Source organism: Talpa occidentalis, unplaced genomic scaffold, assembly GCF_014898055.3.
Source record: "Talpa occidentalis isolate TD23 unplaced genomic scaffold, MPIMG_talOcc4v2.1 talOcc4.2, whole genome shotgun sequence".
NCBI lineage: Eukaryota > Metazoa > Chordata > Mammalia > Eulipotyphla > Talpidae > Talpa > Talpa occidentalis.
In genome coordinates this window covers 65,013,834-65,029,437 of record NW_023602073.1, presented here as the reverse complement: position 1 = coordinate 65,029,437, position 15,604 = coordinate 65,013,834, and the positions used below count along the sequence as shown (strand labels likewise).

Genomic DNA, 15,604 nt, shown 5'->3' with positions numbered 1-15,604 from the left:
AAAACAAGGTAGATCACTCAAAATGTCAATAAAAGTGGAAAAGGAAGAGGAATCACTGCAACTGAGTGTTTGGGTGATGGCATAGATTGTTCTGGGATTCTGTGATTTTTTTTTTCACTTTTTGTGTCATTTTTAATGATTAAAAGGGCACATGCATAAAAACGTGGTATTTCACTTATATTATAGCATAACAAAGCTAACCAAACTAGACATGGAAGATAAATTATAAAACAAATCATTTTACTGTTGTTTGTGTGAATTTTCTTTTGATTAGTTTTATGTCTTTTCCAATAGGACTGAGGTCTTAATGCACTGGGGGAAAAAGAGAGGCAAATGAGAATAATGTAACAAAGTAACAGATGCCCAAAACCAAATACCATGTAGAGAGGTCCTGTAGTAATCATGTATCAGATTAGAACAGGAGAAAGTTTCTTCTCAATCATGATCATTTTAGTGGTATTTGTCAACTTTGCCTTGGTAACTTTGCAGCATCATCCCACATTTGTGAAGTAGTCACAAATTCATGTCAAAAAGGAAAGGGGGGCAACATGGGCAGAAGAGCTAAAAAGAAACTTCTCTGAAGAGGAAATGCAAATGGCCAACAGGCATATGAAAAAATGTTCAACATCACTTGTAATCAGGGAAATGCAAATCAAAACTACCATGAGATACCATCTTACACCAGTGAGAATGGCACATATTAAAAAAACTAGCAACAACAAATATTGGCGAGGGTGTGGAGAAAAAGGAACTCTTCTGCACTGCTGGTGGGAGTGCAAACTGGTCCAACCACTATGGAGAGCTGTGTGGAGATTTCTGGACCTACTAAACATAGAGCTTCCATATGATCCAGCAATTCCACTCCTAGGTATTTACCCAAAGGACACAGAAACATCCATTCCAAAGAACATCTGCACCCCTATGTTTATAGCAGCACTATTTACAATAGCTAAGCTTTGGAAACAGCCCAAATGCCCAAAAATAGATGACTGGATCAAGAAGATGTGGTACATATATACCATGGAATATTACTCAGCATTCAAAAAAGATAAACACATGCAATTTGCAGCAACATGGATGGCGCTGGAAGGGATCATGCTCAGCGAAATAAGCCAAAAAGAAAAAGAAAAATACCGGATGGTCTCTCTCATAGCAGGAATCTAGAAAACTTAAATAAGGGACCAGGAAAATGAATAACTATAAGAAAGTGAAAATCAAAATCAACAAAAAACTATGAACCAGAGACACTTTTTGGGGGGTGAGGGGCGTGAGGGGAGGGATTGGGGTCAGAATGGGGGGGTTGCAATTGTATGGGAAATATAAAAATAAAATTTATTATTTAAAAAAAAAAAAAGGAAAGGGGGGGCCTCCCCGGTGGCGCAGCGGTTGAGCGCTGGGCTGCAAAGCTGCTCGCGGCCTCTGCGGCGCCAGTTCGATCCCCGGCTGCTCCCTGGCCCCCAGAGGAGGGTCCCGCCTGGCGCGCAGACCTCTCCTGCCGCCCGCTGCTCCCCTCAGCAGTGTACTTAGGTCCTTCTGCCTGCTCTGCTCCCCGCTCTGGCTCTGGTGAATTCTCTCACCCTCCCGCGCTTCTGACTGTACCCAGTGCTTGTATAAACAAAACAAACAAACAAATAAATAAACATCAAAAAAAAAGGAAAGGAAAGGGGGAAGTCAGTTATTTCATATCAACAAATTATCTCTCCAATTCTTTTTTTTTTTAAGATTTATTTATTTGTGCATATAAGAACTGGGGTACAGGCCAGAGATATGGGGGGTGAGAGGATCCACCAGACACAGAGTGGGGAACAGAACAGGTAGATTGACTGAAGTACACTGCTGAGGGGAGCAGTGGGTGAGACAGGAGAGGTCTGCCTCGCCATGTGGGTTTCTCCCTGGCCAGGGATCAGAGGCTGTGGATTGCTTCATAGTGTGGTGCTTAACCCTTTGTGCCACCAGGGAGGCCTTATCTCTCCAATTCATATAACATGCTCATCAGCACAAAGTAGAGAAATAAGAACAAAGACTTGAAGAGACTTGATTCAAGTTATGTAGCAGATAAAAATGGAAAGTAAAAGTAGAACCAATGAGGTTGAAAAAATCCCCTCACTGAAAATCTGTATTAAAACTTACATAAATAAAAATAGAAATAAAACTCTACTAGTTAAACGTCTCTGGACAGAGTGATTGAGTCAACCGTCTGTACTCTCATAATTGAATTTTCTTCATTCATGTTCATGTGGCACATGATCTATGACCTTTATCTTTATAAAATGTTGGATAAAATTGCAAGTCTCAAGCATCTTGTAGAGTTAATCAGAGAAAACATCTGGAACTTTGTAAATACCAATTGAAAATCCTTATGTTAGCATATTGTTTGCACTTTTGGAATTTTGTTGGAAACTTTATAACTACTGTTTAAAAATACGCCTTTAGTACTGATGAATGACCCTTTTTTTCCTTCTCCTTAGTTATTTTCATCTGTCACTTTTGAAACTATTGAAGAAAGTAAGGTAAGACCATTAATTCAACCGTATGTTATAACTTCTTGAGAGCAAAATATGAATACAGGCATACCTCAGAGATATTCACTGTACTTAATATATTAAGTGCACAGTAGCATTGTCTTTAAAAACAATGTCTATAATCAAGTGTGACACAGAGACATGAACTGAGCATATGTTGTTGGGGAAAATAACTCCAATAGATTTGTTCCATGCAGGGTTGCCACATTTGCACTACCTACAAAGCACAGTGAAGCAAAGCACAGTAAAATGAAGTAAGCCTGTGCTTTGCACACAGTCAATTTTTTAATAAATGGAAGAGGTTAGTAAAGGCTATAGATGGTGTTTTTCCACTGAAGATACTCAAGCGAAGCAGGAAACATGTGGATTCATAGTGACTATGAATGTCACTCCATTATACTCCCAAGTTGTGATAATTGTGAATTTGCCTCTGAAAGCAATACTCACATGGTTCTAAGCAGCTTGTGAAAATTATTTTAAAATTTGTTGAATTTATCTTCCCAGGCCCCTAGAACCAGGGCAGTAAGGAATGTGCGGAGACATGCTTGTTCTTCCATCATCAAGATGTGTCGTGACTACCCCCATCTTGTCCTGGTAAGCCACTGGACTCTCACCAGGTAGCCACTTAGATCTGTTGAGCTTGTTTACATTTCTCTGTAAATTCAGTCCTAATTTTAAAGGGAAAACTAGGAACTCTAGCCTTACTTAGAGTAAGTATTCTTCTGTTGGTATCTTTTTCCTTTCCTGCTTAGTGGAATTAACAATGAAAATATATTCTCTCAGAATGAAGAGTTATATCATTTTGGTCATACAGATGACCTGGTTTTCCCCATCAGGATGTTCTTAACTACTGCAAGTTATGTGCCTAATCTTGACAGAAGCTGGGTGCAATCCCATTTTTTTTTTTTTTTTTTTTTTTTTTTTGGAAGATAGCTCTAAGAAATTTAACACTACTCCATATTACAAATTAACCAGACATTCCTTCTCAGATTACACAGTAGTGATTTGTTTCTCTCTCTATATAAATTCATCTTTGTCTATGAAGACGGTATAAAAGTTGATATAAAAAATGTTTTCAGTTGTAATATGGAAATGTAGTTACCCAAATAAGACAAGAACCATCTCCTGCCTAAATTGCCTTATTTGTTCAATAAAAAGAAGAATGTTATTACTAAATTACTAAGTGATAGTCTTATAGACCTGACATTCCTGGGGATGCTCTCTTTTCACCTTCCTTGAGTGACCACCTCTCCCTGACCATCACCACCTCTGGTTTTTCTCTAATCTGTAGCCCAATTTTGACATGTTATACAATCATGTGAAGCAACTCCTTTCCAATGAGTTACTGCTAACACAAATGGAGAAATGTACCCTCATGGAAGCCTTGGTTCTCATTAGCAACCAATTCAAGAACTATGAGCGTCAAAAGGTATTCCTAGAGGAGCTGATGGCACCAGTGGCCAGCATCTGGCTTTCCGCAGACATGCACAGGTAAAGAAGATCCTTTGTCTCTGACCCTCACTCTAACCCTCACTTTCAAGTGCCCATTGTGTTTCAAAAGCTATGCTGAGGTGGGGGTGTAAGGATATCAAGTTGCAATGACATTATCATTGATATCTGAAAACCACTAAAAAACCAGTATTGTAGTCTAATCAACAGAACACTGCCTTGCTGTACAGAGGTACAAGGAGGGAGAGAAAATCAGTAAAACTAAATAATGTGTCAAAAGACCATCTCTGTGGTGTCTGCGTTGCAGCACCAGCTCATGTAGAGAAATGAAGACAGTTAGTAGGTGCCATACAAAGTAGGAGCTCACACTCTTGTGCCCGAATATCTTCCTTTTGTATCCTGTTTGATTCTTAAAGTGTTACAAATAACATTCAGAAGTAGGAAAAGAAGTTTAGACTTTCAAATGAGATTATGCTCCTCTTGCTATAACAACTGTGTTCTGGGGCCAAATAATCATAGCTTATCAGCTTTTGTGGAAGAAATTGTCCTTGCTTAAAGTCATGGTATAAATTGTCTTCCCCTCTCCCACTTTCAGAGTGCTGTCAGATGTTGATGCTTTTATTGCCTTTGTGGGTGCAGATGGGAAAAGCTGTGACCCAGGCCTGGAGGATCCCTGTGGCTTAAACCGTGCACGAGTAAGTAAGCTTCTACTGGGAATGGGAAGTTGCAGTGGCTATGGGCAGGAGTAGCGTGTTGTCATTTGTCAAGTTTCTCGTAGATTTATGTTTTTCTATATGGGTGAGAAATCTGGGAGTCTCTGCTTCCCTAAGCGTCTCCTTTCTTTTCTTCTTTAGTCTTGAATTCTTGAGTTAGTTCCCACTGCAGAGCAGATGGTCTTTTCTATGAAGTCATTATTTTGGCTTTAAGGATCTCTAAGTAGCTCTGAAGACTGAAGGTGTAATGAGGAAGTAGGTCAGAACTTGGTCAGCAGGGTGAGTCCTCCCTGCCATTGCTCTCTGGCATGTGAAGTCCTGTGATGGCCTAACTTGCAAATCTGAGATTTTCCTTGCTATTCAAATAAGCACATTTCCTGGCTCCATTTTGGCAAACTCACACTAATTTATCCTGGCAACTAGTAGGTTGGTTGAGAGTATCATGATTTAAGGATTAGGGCAAAAGCCGTCAAGGCCCAAGCTAGACAGTTGAAAACAACTCATAAAAAAGGTGAAATGTTGGCAATCTAAACATTTGTTTGAAGCATGTTCAATCTACCTTCTAATTGGGGTCCTATGAGTGTCACTACAGCCTCTGGAAGGATAGCCTCATGAAAGGGAATCTTCTAGAGCCTACCACTGGTCCTGAAGATGGCAGTGACAGGACCCGTCCTGGATTTGACCTTAAAGGAAAGAACAGCGATTGGAGAGGGAGGGATCTTTTCCATCTCTCTGGCCTCTGTGTCACTTTTACCATAACCTTGCAAAATAATAGCTCTTTGGTCTTTTCTGCCCCCTTTTATGTTTACCTTTCATTTTTATGTTTTTCTGTAGATGAGCTTTTGTGTGTATAGCATTCTGGGTGTTGTGAAACGAACTTGCTGGCCCACCGACCTAGAAGAGGCCAAAGCTGGGGGGTTTGTGGTGGGTTATTCACCTAGTGGAAATCCAATCTTCCGTAACCCCTGCACAGAACAGATTCTGAAACTTCTTGACAATTTGCTTGCCCTTATAAGGTGAGTCAAAATAATGGTTTTTTTTTTTCTCTTTAATTTTTTACCTTAAGAATCTCAAAAATTACCTATGTATTTCTTCAAATCATGGTGGTGTAAATGGAGGGACAAGGGCTTTCTTTCTAGAAGGGGTCTCCTTTTTTAAAAAATAACACTAGCTCACTCTTGTGGGGTTTTTGTTGTTCTTTAAAGCAGAGCAAGAACTCGGTTTATTGCCTGACAAGCAATAGAGAAGGAAGACTTTATTTCCAAAAGAACCTTCTCCATTTACATAAGTTTTACATTCCATGAACATAGCCTCAATGAGGGTTAATCCCAAAATACCTTTTCTCAGTTTGAATCTCTTCTGTGTTCCTCTCCTACTTGTTTATACTTCATCCCTACTCTTTACTTAAAGTTTTATTTGGCTTAATTTTTTCCACTGAATGAATTGCTCATTGGAAAAAGGACGGTTCTGTAGGGTACTTCTCTAGGTGGCATTGAAATGAACTAATCTGAACTTGCTAGTAATGACTGATAGCAAATGAACCAAACATCTACAAGCTGAACTTGCCAAAGGCAGGCATGAAATATGTTCTGCCTAGGTCTTTACTAGGTAAAGTTTCCTAGGTCTTTACTTCCCAAGCTGCATCCTCAACATCAGCACCTTGTTTGAAATAAAGAATCAGGGCCCTACCCCAGACATATAAATCAAAACCTGCATAACAAGACCCCTCGGTGTTTGTGTGCATATTCAAGGTTCAGAATCACTGTTACAAATCACATGAGCTAATATATTCAAGTGGAAGTAGGCCAAGTCTAGATCTATTGTTATACTTCATATACATTTGATGATTTGGGGAATGCTTTTTACAGAGAAAGAGGTTTTGGATAGAATTCAGTTCTTATTAGCCAAAGCAAAACTTGAGTATTTCTGGGTTTCAAGTCAGAGGTCTGTTCTAGTGCTTTTGACCTCTTATACATGGTGTCAGAGCAGAGTCTCAACTGAGCAAACTTAAATTTTCACATCCAGGACATTCTGCTAGTAACAGATGTCCCAGACCATAAGCTTTTAAGAATCAGTGGTTTTCGGTTAACGTTTGCCAAAGTGAATGGCTAGAGTATCTGAAAGAGTTGTCACTGTCGCGTGTTGTAGAAAGAGACATCATTTTATTCTGATTTCAGAAGGAAGAAAGAATAAGGAAATATGCCTTGCTTATTGAGAAGGTAGTAAAACAGTCTAGAAAAGGTTTGTATCCCTGTTGATGTTTTTAAAACCAAAAGGCTCTTCTATAGCTTAAAGAAATGTAAAAGTGATAGTCAGATAGTAGAAGACTCCTCAACTGAATCTTTTAGACTGGTGCCCACAGTGCATGTGCTGAGACCCAAGACCTGGAGACAAGGTTCATTCTAATTGGGCTAGGAGGTCATAAGAACAATATGGTTGAGCTTGATACTTTTCTAAGTGTTCAGTGCTTTTGGGAAATGCCAGAGTCAGTCAAAGGTATTTTGAAAATGTTGACTGTAGTTATGGAGCAGTTAGCAATAGTGTGTAGCTAGAGCTATAAGTATCTTGTCTAGCTTTTATGGTAAATTCTTTCTTAAAGTATAGTGTATATAAAAAAAAAGGCCCGAATGAAGAGTGAATGTAGATGAATTTTCACAAAGTAGACACATCCATGTAATCAAAAGCCAGATCAAGAAACAGCCTCACCCAATACCACTTTTCAATTATTACCTGCCCCTCAAGGCCAGCCCCTTGTTTAACATTTTGTCTAGTATTTTGAGCTTTATATAAATGGAGTCAGAAACATGTACCTTTTCATGTCTTGCTTCTGTTGTTTAATGTCATGTTTGTAAGCTTCATCTATGTTGCTGTATATAGTTGTGGTTTGTTCATTCTCTTTGCTAATATGGTATTCCAGTGCGTGAAACTGCTATAACATATCCTTTTTTATTTTTTTAAGATTTATTTTTATTTATGCATATAAGAACTGGGTTATAGGCCAGAGGTGCAGGAGGTGAGAGGATTCACCAGAGATAGAGTGGGAAGCAGAACAGGTAGACTGACTGAAATACACAGCTGAGAGAAGCAGCAGGCGAGACAGGAGAGGTCTGCACCATGTGGGTTAGCTCCCTGGCCTGGATAGCTTAATAGTGCTGAGACTTTAATCCCTATGCCACCAGGGAGGCCCTGTAATCATATCCTTTTAACATCAATCTTTTTGAACATTTTCCAGTTTTTTATTGTTACAAATAAGTGCTGCTGTTAACATTCTTGTATCTTTTGGTGTATATATAATTTCTGCTAGGTAAGACTAGAATCCCACAAATAGGAGTAGAATTTTTTCTACTCTTCTACTCTATAAGGTGTGTGTATTTTCAGTTTTCACAGATAGAACCAGATAGTTTTCTAAAGTGGTGTACTAATTTATATTTCTACCAGTTGTGAAATGGAGCTGTGTTTGGTAAACAAAGAAGGTGTTGCTAGCTATCGAGCACTTAAAATGTGGCTAATCTGAACTCAGAGATACTTAAGTGTAAAATACAAACCCGATTTCAAAACCTGGTATAAAAATAGAATATGAATATTCTATTTTTAGAATATTAATAATTCTCTCATAAATCATTTTTATACTGATAACATGTTAAAATAATTCTTTTGATACATTGGGTTAAATAAAATGTTAATTTAGCCTGTTTATTTTCACTTTTTAAAGTTTGACAGAAAATTGTAAGTTCATTTATGTGACCTACATTATATTTCTGTTGGACAGTGTTTGCTCCTTGTGTGTTAGATAGGTCACATGTGGAAAACAGAACTCTCTGGGTCTCAAAGTTTCATTGTCATCATTATTTGTTTAGAATAATAGCTTTTTCCTTAAATTGAAGTTTGTTACATATGTCTTCTATATGTTTTATTGAAATCTTTTTATTTGTGAAGTCTTGTTTATAAGCTTTGTGATTGTACTGTTAGCGGTGATATCAAGAATATTTCAGATAGGTATAGATTATACAAAACTTATAATATCACTTGTTTGTCCCTTTTTTGTTGCTAAGCGATGACTACTTCCTTTTCATGTAAGAGATTAGAGCTCTAACTTGCAAGTATATCAGAAAAGGTAGGATTACAGGAGCCTGAATCCTACTAGGGTTGTCTATGTCTGTCTCTGACACAGAGTCAGAGATATCTGAGCAGTAGATACTGAGTCCTCTTACCACTGCTTCTGAGTGTAAGGTACAGCCACCGTGGTACCATCTCCCTAAGCAGGAGAGGAGACTATAAGAAATACATAACATCTGATGCGCTAGCTTTTCTGTTTTTTAATTACATTTTGGAATCGCGATCACATTTTAAAATTAAAAACAGGTAGTTGGTTTTTTCCCTCACAAACTTGCTCAAAATGAAAAATTATTTTTATGAAAAGTCAATGACTTACATCAGTGGTCAAAGATGGATAGCTTTCCCCCTACCATCTGGATTAAAACAAGGATGTCACCTTATGGCACTGCTTTTAAACATTGCATACTAGAAATCCCAGATAATACAACTAGGCAGGGAAAAGAAGTAGAAGACTTACATATTGGAGAAAAGTAAAACTATCTCTATTCACAAGTAACATAGAAAAGTAAAAGAAAAAACAAAACAAAATTGTTACTAATAAATGAATCATTGTTAACAAATAGATTCCACAAAGTTATAGGATACAAAATCAACTAGTGCACAGTTGTGATCATTTATTCATCATGAATACTTTCCCAAAGGGAAAGTAAGAAAATAATTTCATTTACAATAGCATTCAAAAGCATAAAGATCCTATGAATAAATTTGACCAAGAATGTACACGGCCTCCCCTGGTGGCGCAGCGGTTGAGTGCTGGGTTGCAAGGCTGCCCGCAGCCTCTGCAGTGCCAGTTTGATCCCCGGCCACCAGCGAGGGTCCCACCAAAAAAAAAAAAAAAAAAAAGAATAGATTTACAAACTGAAAACTAACAGCCTTTTTTGCACAAGTGGAAAAGCCAATCTTTAGATTGATACTGGAATTGCAAGGGGCCCATAAAAAGTCAAAATAATCAAAGAACAACATTGAGGGCCTCAAACTTTTCCACTTTAAAACTTACTACAAAGTTCTAACAATCAAAATAGGTTGATGCTGGCATGAAGTTTCTAGACATACAGAAAAAGACAACCCAATTTAAAAGTGGACAAAGAAGTTATATAGACATTTCTCCAAAGAATGACCAATAAGCCTGTGAAAAAATATTCATCATCATTAGTCATTAGGGAAATGTAAATCAAAACTATAGTGACTTCAACAATGTCGTTATGAAGGAGTCATCAGTGGTCTTCTGTTAAAGCAACCCAAATGGAAGAGGATTAAGTCGGCACAGAAAAGGTTCCTTGCTTTGCTTCCAGGAGCATAATCTGAAAACTATCTAGAAAAGCACTAAACCAAAGGATCCTGTGTCTAGGGGTGAGACTGGAGCACCTCTTGGAAAAAAGATACCACCACAGACCACACCAGAAAGGACACTAGGGAGATTCATACTTCATTAAACAAGATGGGAAGAGAGAAATGCCCAGAAGCTGTGGTCTGTGGCCATACCAACTACCTTGCAGTGCTGCTGCTCAGCCATCAGCCTTGGGGAGGAAAGAATTGAGCAGTGTACAGTCACACACCCATGTGAGGGGAAACACATGCAAAGGAGCTGGGGTACTCCCAGCAGGCCAGGTCCCCAGAGAAAAATAAGAGTGGGCTGAGCGGCATTCTCCCCTGCTACCATTGAGGACTGGTACTAACCTTGTTAAGCATGTTGACAGTGCACAGACTGCAGAATCTTAGCACTGGAATGCTAGAGAGGAGAGATAACTGGTGCCACAAACCAAACAACCATCCCACCCGTGCCCAGCACATTGCCACTAACAATTAGACCCTTCCAAGCCCCTTCCCCACTCCCTGACTGGCTACAAGGTCATTTCTGAGTTATGGAAGTTGGGAAACACACGTGCACACATGCAAACACACACATCCCTACAATAAAACCACAGCACTACCTGCTGGAAAAATACCTGCAATTCTCTAAAGTGACTGCTACTTTAAAAGACTGCTACTTTAAAAAGCATAATGGGGCCTCCCTGGTGGTGCAGGGGTTAAAACGCAACCTATGAAGCAATCTGTAGCCACTGCAGCATGAGTTTGATGACCCGGCCAGCCAGGGAGAAACCCACATGGCGGGACACACCTCTCCTGTCTCGCCCGCTGCTCCCCTCAGTGGTATATTTGGTCAGTCTGTCTGTTCTGTTCCCCACTCTGTCTCTGGTGAATCCTCTCACACCCCGCATCTCTGGCCTGTACCCCAATTCTTGTATAAAAATGAATAAATCGGGCCTCCCCGGTGGCGCAGCGGTTGAGCGCTGGGTTGCGAAGCTGCCCGCGGCCTCTGCGGCCGGTTCGATCCCCGGCTGCTCCCCGGCCACCGGAGGAGGGTCCCACATGGCGCGCAGACCTCTCCTGCCGCCCACTGCTCCCCTCAGCAGTGTACTTCGGTCCTTCTGCCTGCTCTGCTCCCCGCTCTGGCTCTGGTGAATTCTCTCACACTCCTGCGCTTCTGACTGTACCCAGTGCATGTATAAAGAAACAAACAAACAAATAAATAAATAAAGCATGCCTCTATTTAAAAAAAAAAAAAAAAGAATAAATCTTTAAAAAAAATAAAAAATAAATAAATAAAAATAAAAAGCATAATGACCTATCACTTCACATTAGTAGGATGGTAATAATGTAAAAGAAGAAAATAACAGGTGATGACAAGAATATAAAGAAATTGAATCTTTTGAACATTGCTAGTAGAAACAAAAAATGATTCAGAGACAATTTGGCAATTTCTTAGAAAGTTAAAAATAGAATTACTGGGCCTCTTTGGTGACATAAGGGGTTGAGACACAACCTATGAGGCTGTCCGCAGCCTCTGCAGCACGAGTTCAATCCCCCGGCTGGCCAGGGAGCAGCCCACATGGCACAGCGGACCTCTCCTGACTTGCCCGCTGCTCCCCTCAGTGTACTTCAGTCAATCTGCCTGTTCTGTTCCCCACTCTGTCTCTGGTGAATCCTCTCACCTCCCACACCTCTGGCCTGTGCCCCAGCTCTTGTATGTATAAATAAATAAATCTTAAAAAAAAAAAATCTTAAAAAAAAAGTAAAGAAGCACTTAGAAACAAATACAGTACATGAAAAGTATGCTTTAAAAAAAATAGAATTACTACATTGTCCAGCAGTTCCCCTCCTATGTGTATACCAAAAAGATTTGCAATCAGGTACTCAGACAAATACTTCTTAATATCCTAGCAGCACTATATGACAACAGCCAAGTGGTAAGACATTCCAAATGTCCATCAGTGGATAAATGAAGAAAAATATGGTATATACATACAATGGTATGTTATTTGGCTATAGGAAGGGATGCAATGCTGATAGTACTACAGTGTGGGTGAACCTTGAAAACATTATGCTAACTGAAAGAAACCAGACCGAGAAGGCCACATAGAGGCTTCTGAATATTTTTCAAGTTTTTTTTTTTTTAATTTTAAGATTTATTTTACTTGTTTTATTTTTTTAAGATTTATTTATTCATGTATACAAGAACCGGTGTACAGGCCAGATGTGTGGGAGGATGAGAGGATTCACCAGAGACAGAGCAGGGAGCAGAACAGGCAGACAAACAAAATACACTGCTGAGGGAAGCAGCGGGCGAGAAAGGAGAGGTCTGCCATGCTCTGTGGGGATTCTCCCTGGCCGACCAGCCGGCTGGGATCAAACTTGTGCTGCAGGGGCTACAGACAGCTTCACAGTGCTGCGGTCAACCGCCTGCACCACCAGGGGAGGCCCAATTTATTTTACTAATTCATGCAAGAGCTGGGGTGCACGCCAGAGGTGTGGAAGGGGTGGTGGTGAGAGGATTCACCAGAGACAGACTGGGGAGCAGAACAGGCAGATTGACTGAAATGCACTGCTGAGGAGAGCAGTGAGCAAGACAGGAGAGGTCTGTTGTGCCATGTGGGTAACTCCCTGGCCAGGGATTGAACTCATGCTGCAGATAGCTTCATAGTGCTGAGACTTAACCCTTTGCATCACCAGGGTGGCCCTGAATATTTTATAAATAAAGTTTTATTGGAATATACCATGCCCAGTCATTTGCTTATTGTCTAAAGCTTCTGTTGTGCTTAAGTGTCAGAGCACAGTAATCAGGACAGCATATAACTGGCTATGTCTAAAATATTTGCTATCTTACTCCTGATTCAGAAAATTAATCTCATACAAGTTAATTTTTAAGCAGAAATCCTTCAGTGGTGATGATGGTTTCAATACAATGGTAAAAGTATCTAGAAAGATACCCAGGTATGTGTGGCAGATTGATATATGGCAGAAGTAATACAAGCCAGTGAGAAAAGGATAAACTATTAAAGACATAATACAGGGGCACTTGTGTTCTGCAAGGGAAAAATTGGATTCCTAATTGTCACAATATACAAAAGTAAATTTCAAATGGATTAAAACCGTAAACGTAAAACTTTTAGACAATATTTGTGGTATCAGCCAGTAAATGATTTATCAAGACATAGGAAGACTGAATATAAGTTAAAGGTTAATATATTTAATTGTATAAAACACAGTGTCCAGAAAGATGGTAGAATAGGAAACATTATGAATCTGTTTTCCTACCTAGTTAGCAGTTGCACTGGCAGAATTGAATATATATAATTCTGCTATAACTCTGGTACCTGTTGAAGTCTTCCAACTTCCAGGGAAAGATTTGAACAATAAATTGTGATTTATTCTGATCAATTTCAATTCTTAGTGTTGTAGCAGCCCACCATCCCCCACCCTCACCCCAGCCCCATAGTAGGCAGCCATGCACATTTCTGGAACAGATTATATACAGCTTGATAGAGTCAGGGTGGCCATAATAAACCCTGACCAGCCAACATGGTAATTGATTGCTACTTTTGATCACAGAGGTATAGAAAAGCAGGCAGACATTATTGTTGCCCTTCACCCCCATTGTTGCCTGCATCTCCCCCTCTGGCTGAAGTTACTTTCAAGATATTTAAAGGGCCAGCACCCTCCCCCTCCATTTATCACTTCTTGCCCTTTTTGGAGCCAGACTTTAAAACTAGGATATTCCAAAACAACTGCATATAAAAGGAAAATTAGAATATGACCATGCTTGATCAGGGAATGACTCTGGAAAAACCTGAGAAGTCTGTATCTCAGATGGATCTTTGGCATAGACACAACTTAAAACCACCAAAACAAATCCACATATCAAATCTCAATAGATTTTTAAAAGATAGCACTCAAAGAATCTTTTCTGACTACAACAGGCTGAAGTTAGAAATAAATAACAAGTAACAAAAGGAAAACTGGAAAATCAACAAAATTTTAGAAATTAAATAATACACTTTTAAACAATATATCAAAGAATAAATTACAAAGGAAATTAGAAAATACTTAAGAGACAAATGAAAACAAACAATGTACAAAACTTAGCATGTTTAGTGAAAACAGTAGTATCTGTAGCTATAAATGCTGATGTTAAAAAACAAAAATCTCAAATCAGCAGTCTGACTTTACAACTTAAGTTAGAAAACAAACAAAACCCGGGCCTCCTTGGTGGCGCAGCGGTTGAGTGCTGGGTTGCGAAGCTGCCCGCAGCCTCTACAGCACCGGTTTGATCCCTGGCTGCTCCCCGGCCACCAGAGGAGGGTCCCACATGGCGCGCAGACCTCTCCTGTTGCCCACTGCTCCCTTCAGCAGTGTACTTCGGTCCTTCTGCCTGCTCTGCTCCCCGCTCTGGCTCTGGTGAATTCTTTCACCCTCCCGTGCTTCTGACTGTACCCAGTGCTTGTAGAAATAAATAAATCTTAAAAAAAAAAAAAGAAAAGAAAACAACAAACAAAACCCAAAATTAGCAAAAGGAAGTAATAAAGATTAGAGCAGTGATAAATGAATAGTGAATAGAAAAATAATCAAAAACTCAAATCACTAAAATCAGAATAAAAATGGTAGAATTAACTAATTCTATCAAAGCAAAAAAAAAAAGCATTCTAAAGAGTACAATGAACAATTATACACCAAAATAATATAATAACCTAGATTAAATGGACAAGTTCCTTAAAACAGAACCTAAGTCTAAATCATGAAGAAATAGAAAATCTGAATAGACCTGTAACTAGTAAGGAGATTGAATCAGTAATTTAAAATCCACTGACAAAGAAAAATCCTAGACCTGAATGCTTTAGTGGTGAAGTCTACCAAACATTTAAAGAACTAGTACAAATCCATCTCAAGCTTTTCCGAAAAATTGAAGTGAACAGAACACTTCCTAACTCACCAACATAACTCTGATTCAAAGCTAAACTAATATACCAAAAGAAAATTGCTCACCAATATCCCTGAAGAGCATTGATAAAAAAAATTCTTCAATAAAATACTCTGAAAACAATTCAGCAGCATAATAAAAGTATTCTAAATACCATAACCAGTGGGATTTATACTTGGAATGCAAGGATGGTTCAACATGAAACCTGATCAGTGTAATTTACCACACCAACAAAATGGAGGGGGGGATCTATTCTATGAGGGAATAGATTTTAACAAACTTTGACATTTCATAATAAAAACACAAAACAAAAATTAGGAATAGGGTCTCCATGTTGGCCTGGGGTTAAGTCAGCTCTGTCACCAAAAGGGCCTAAGTTTGATCCCCAGCCAGGAAGCTAACCTACAGATGGCGCAGCAGACTTCCCCTGTCTCGTCCACTGTTCCCCTTAGCAGTGTATTTCAGTGAATCTGTTTTGCTCCCCACTCTGTCTCTGATGAATCTTCTCCCCCCACCCATATCTCTGGTCTCCACCCCAGTTCTATGCA

The 15,604-nt window shown here is 39.3% G+C and overlaps 1 protein-coding gene across 1 annotated transcript in view; it reads left to right on the top strand.

Annotated features, from left to right (window-relative positions):
• The window catches only part of XPO5 (exportin 5), a 58,136-nt gene that overhangs the window by 27,911 nt on the left and 14,621 nt on the right, over nt 1-15,604 (top strand). Inside the window, exons 16-20 of the mRNA XM_037519783.2 lie at nt 2,469-2,510; nt 3,027-3,116; nt 3,814-4,013; nt 4,567-4,666; nt 5,519-5,700. Coding sequence (XP_037375680.1) covers nt 2,469-2,510; nt 3,027-3,116; nt 3,814-4,013; nt 4,567-4,666; nt 5,519-5,700 — 614 coding nt within the window. The remainder of the gene's footprint in view (nt 1-2,468; nt 2,511-3,026; nt 3,117-3,813; nt 4,014-4,566; nt 4,667-5,518; nt 5,701-15,604) is intronic.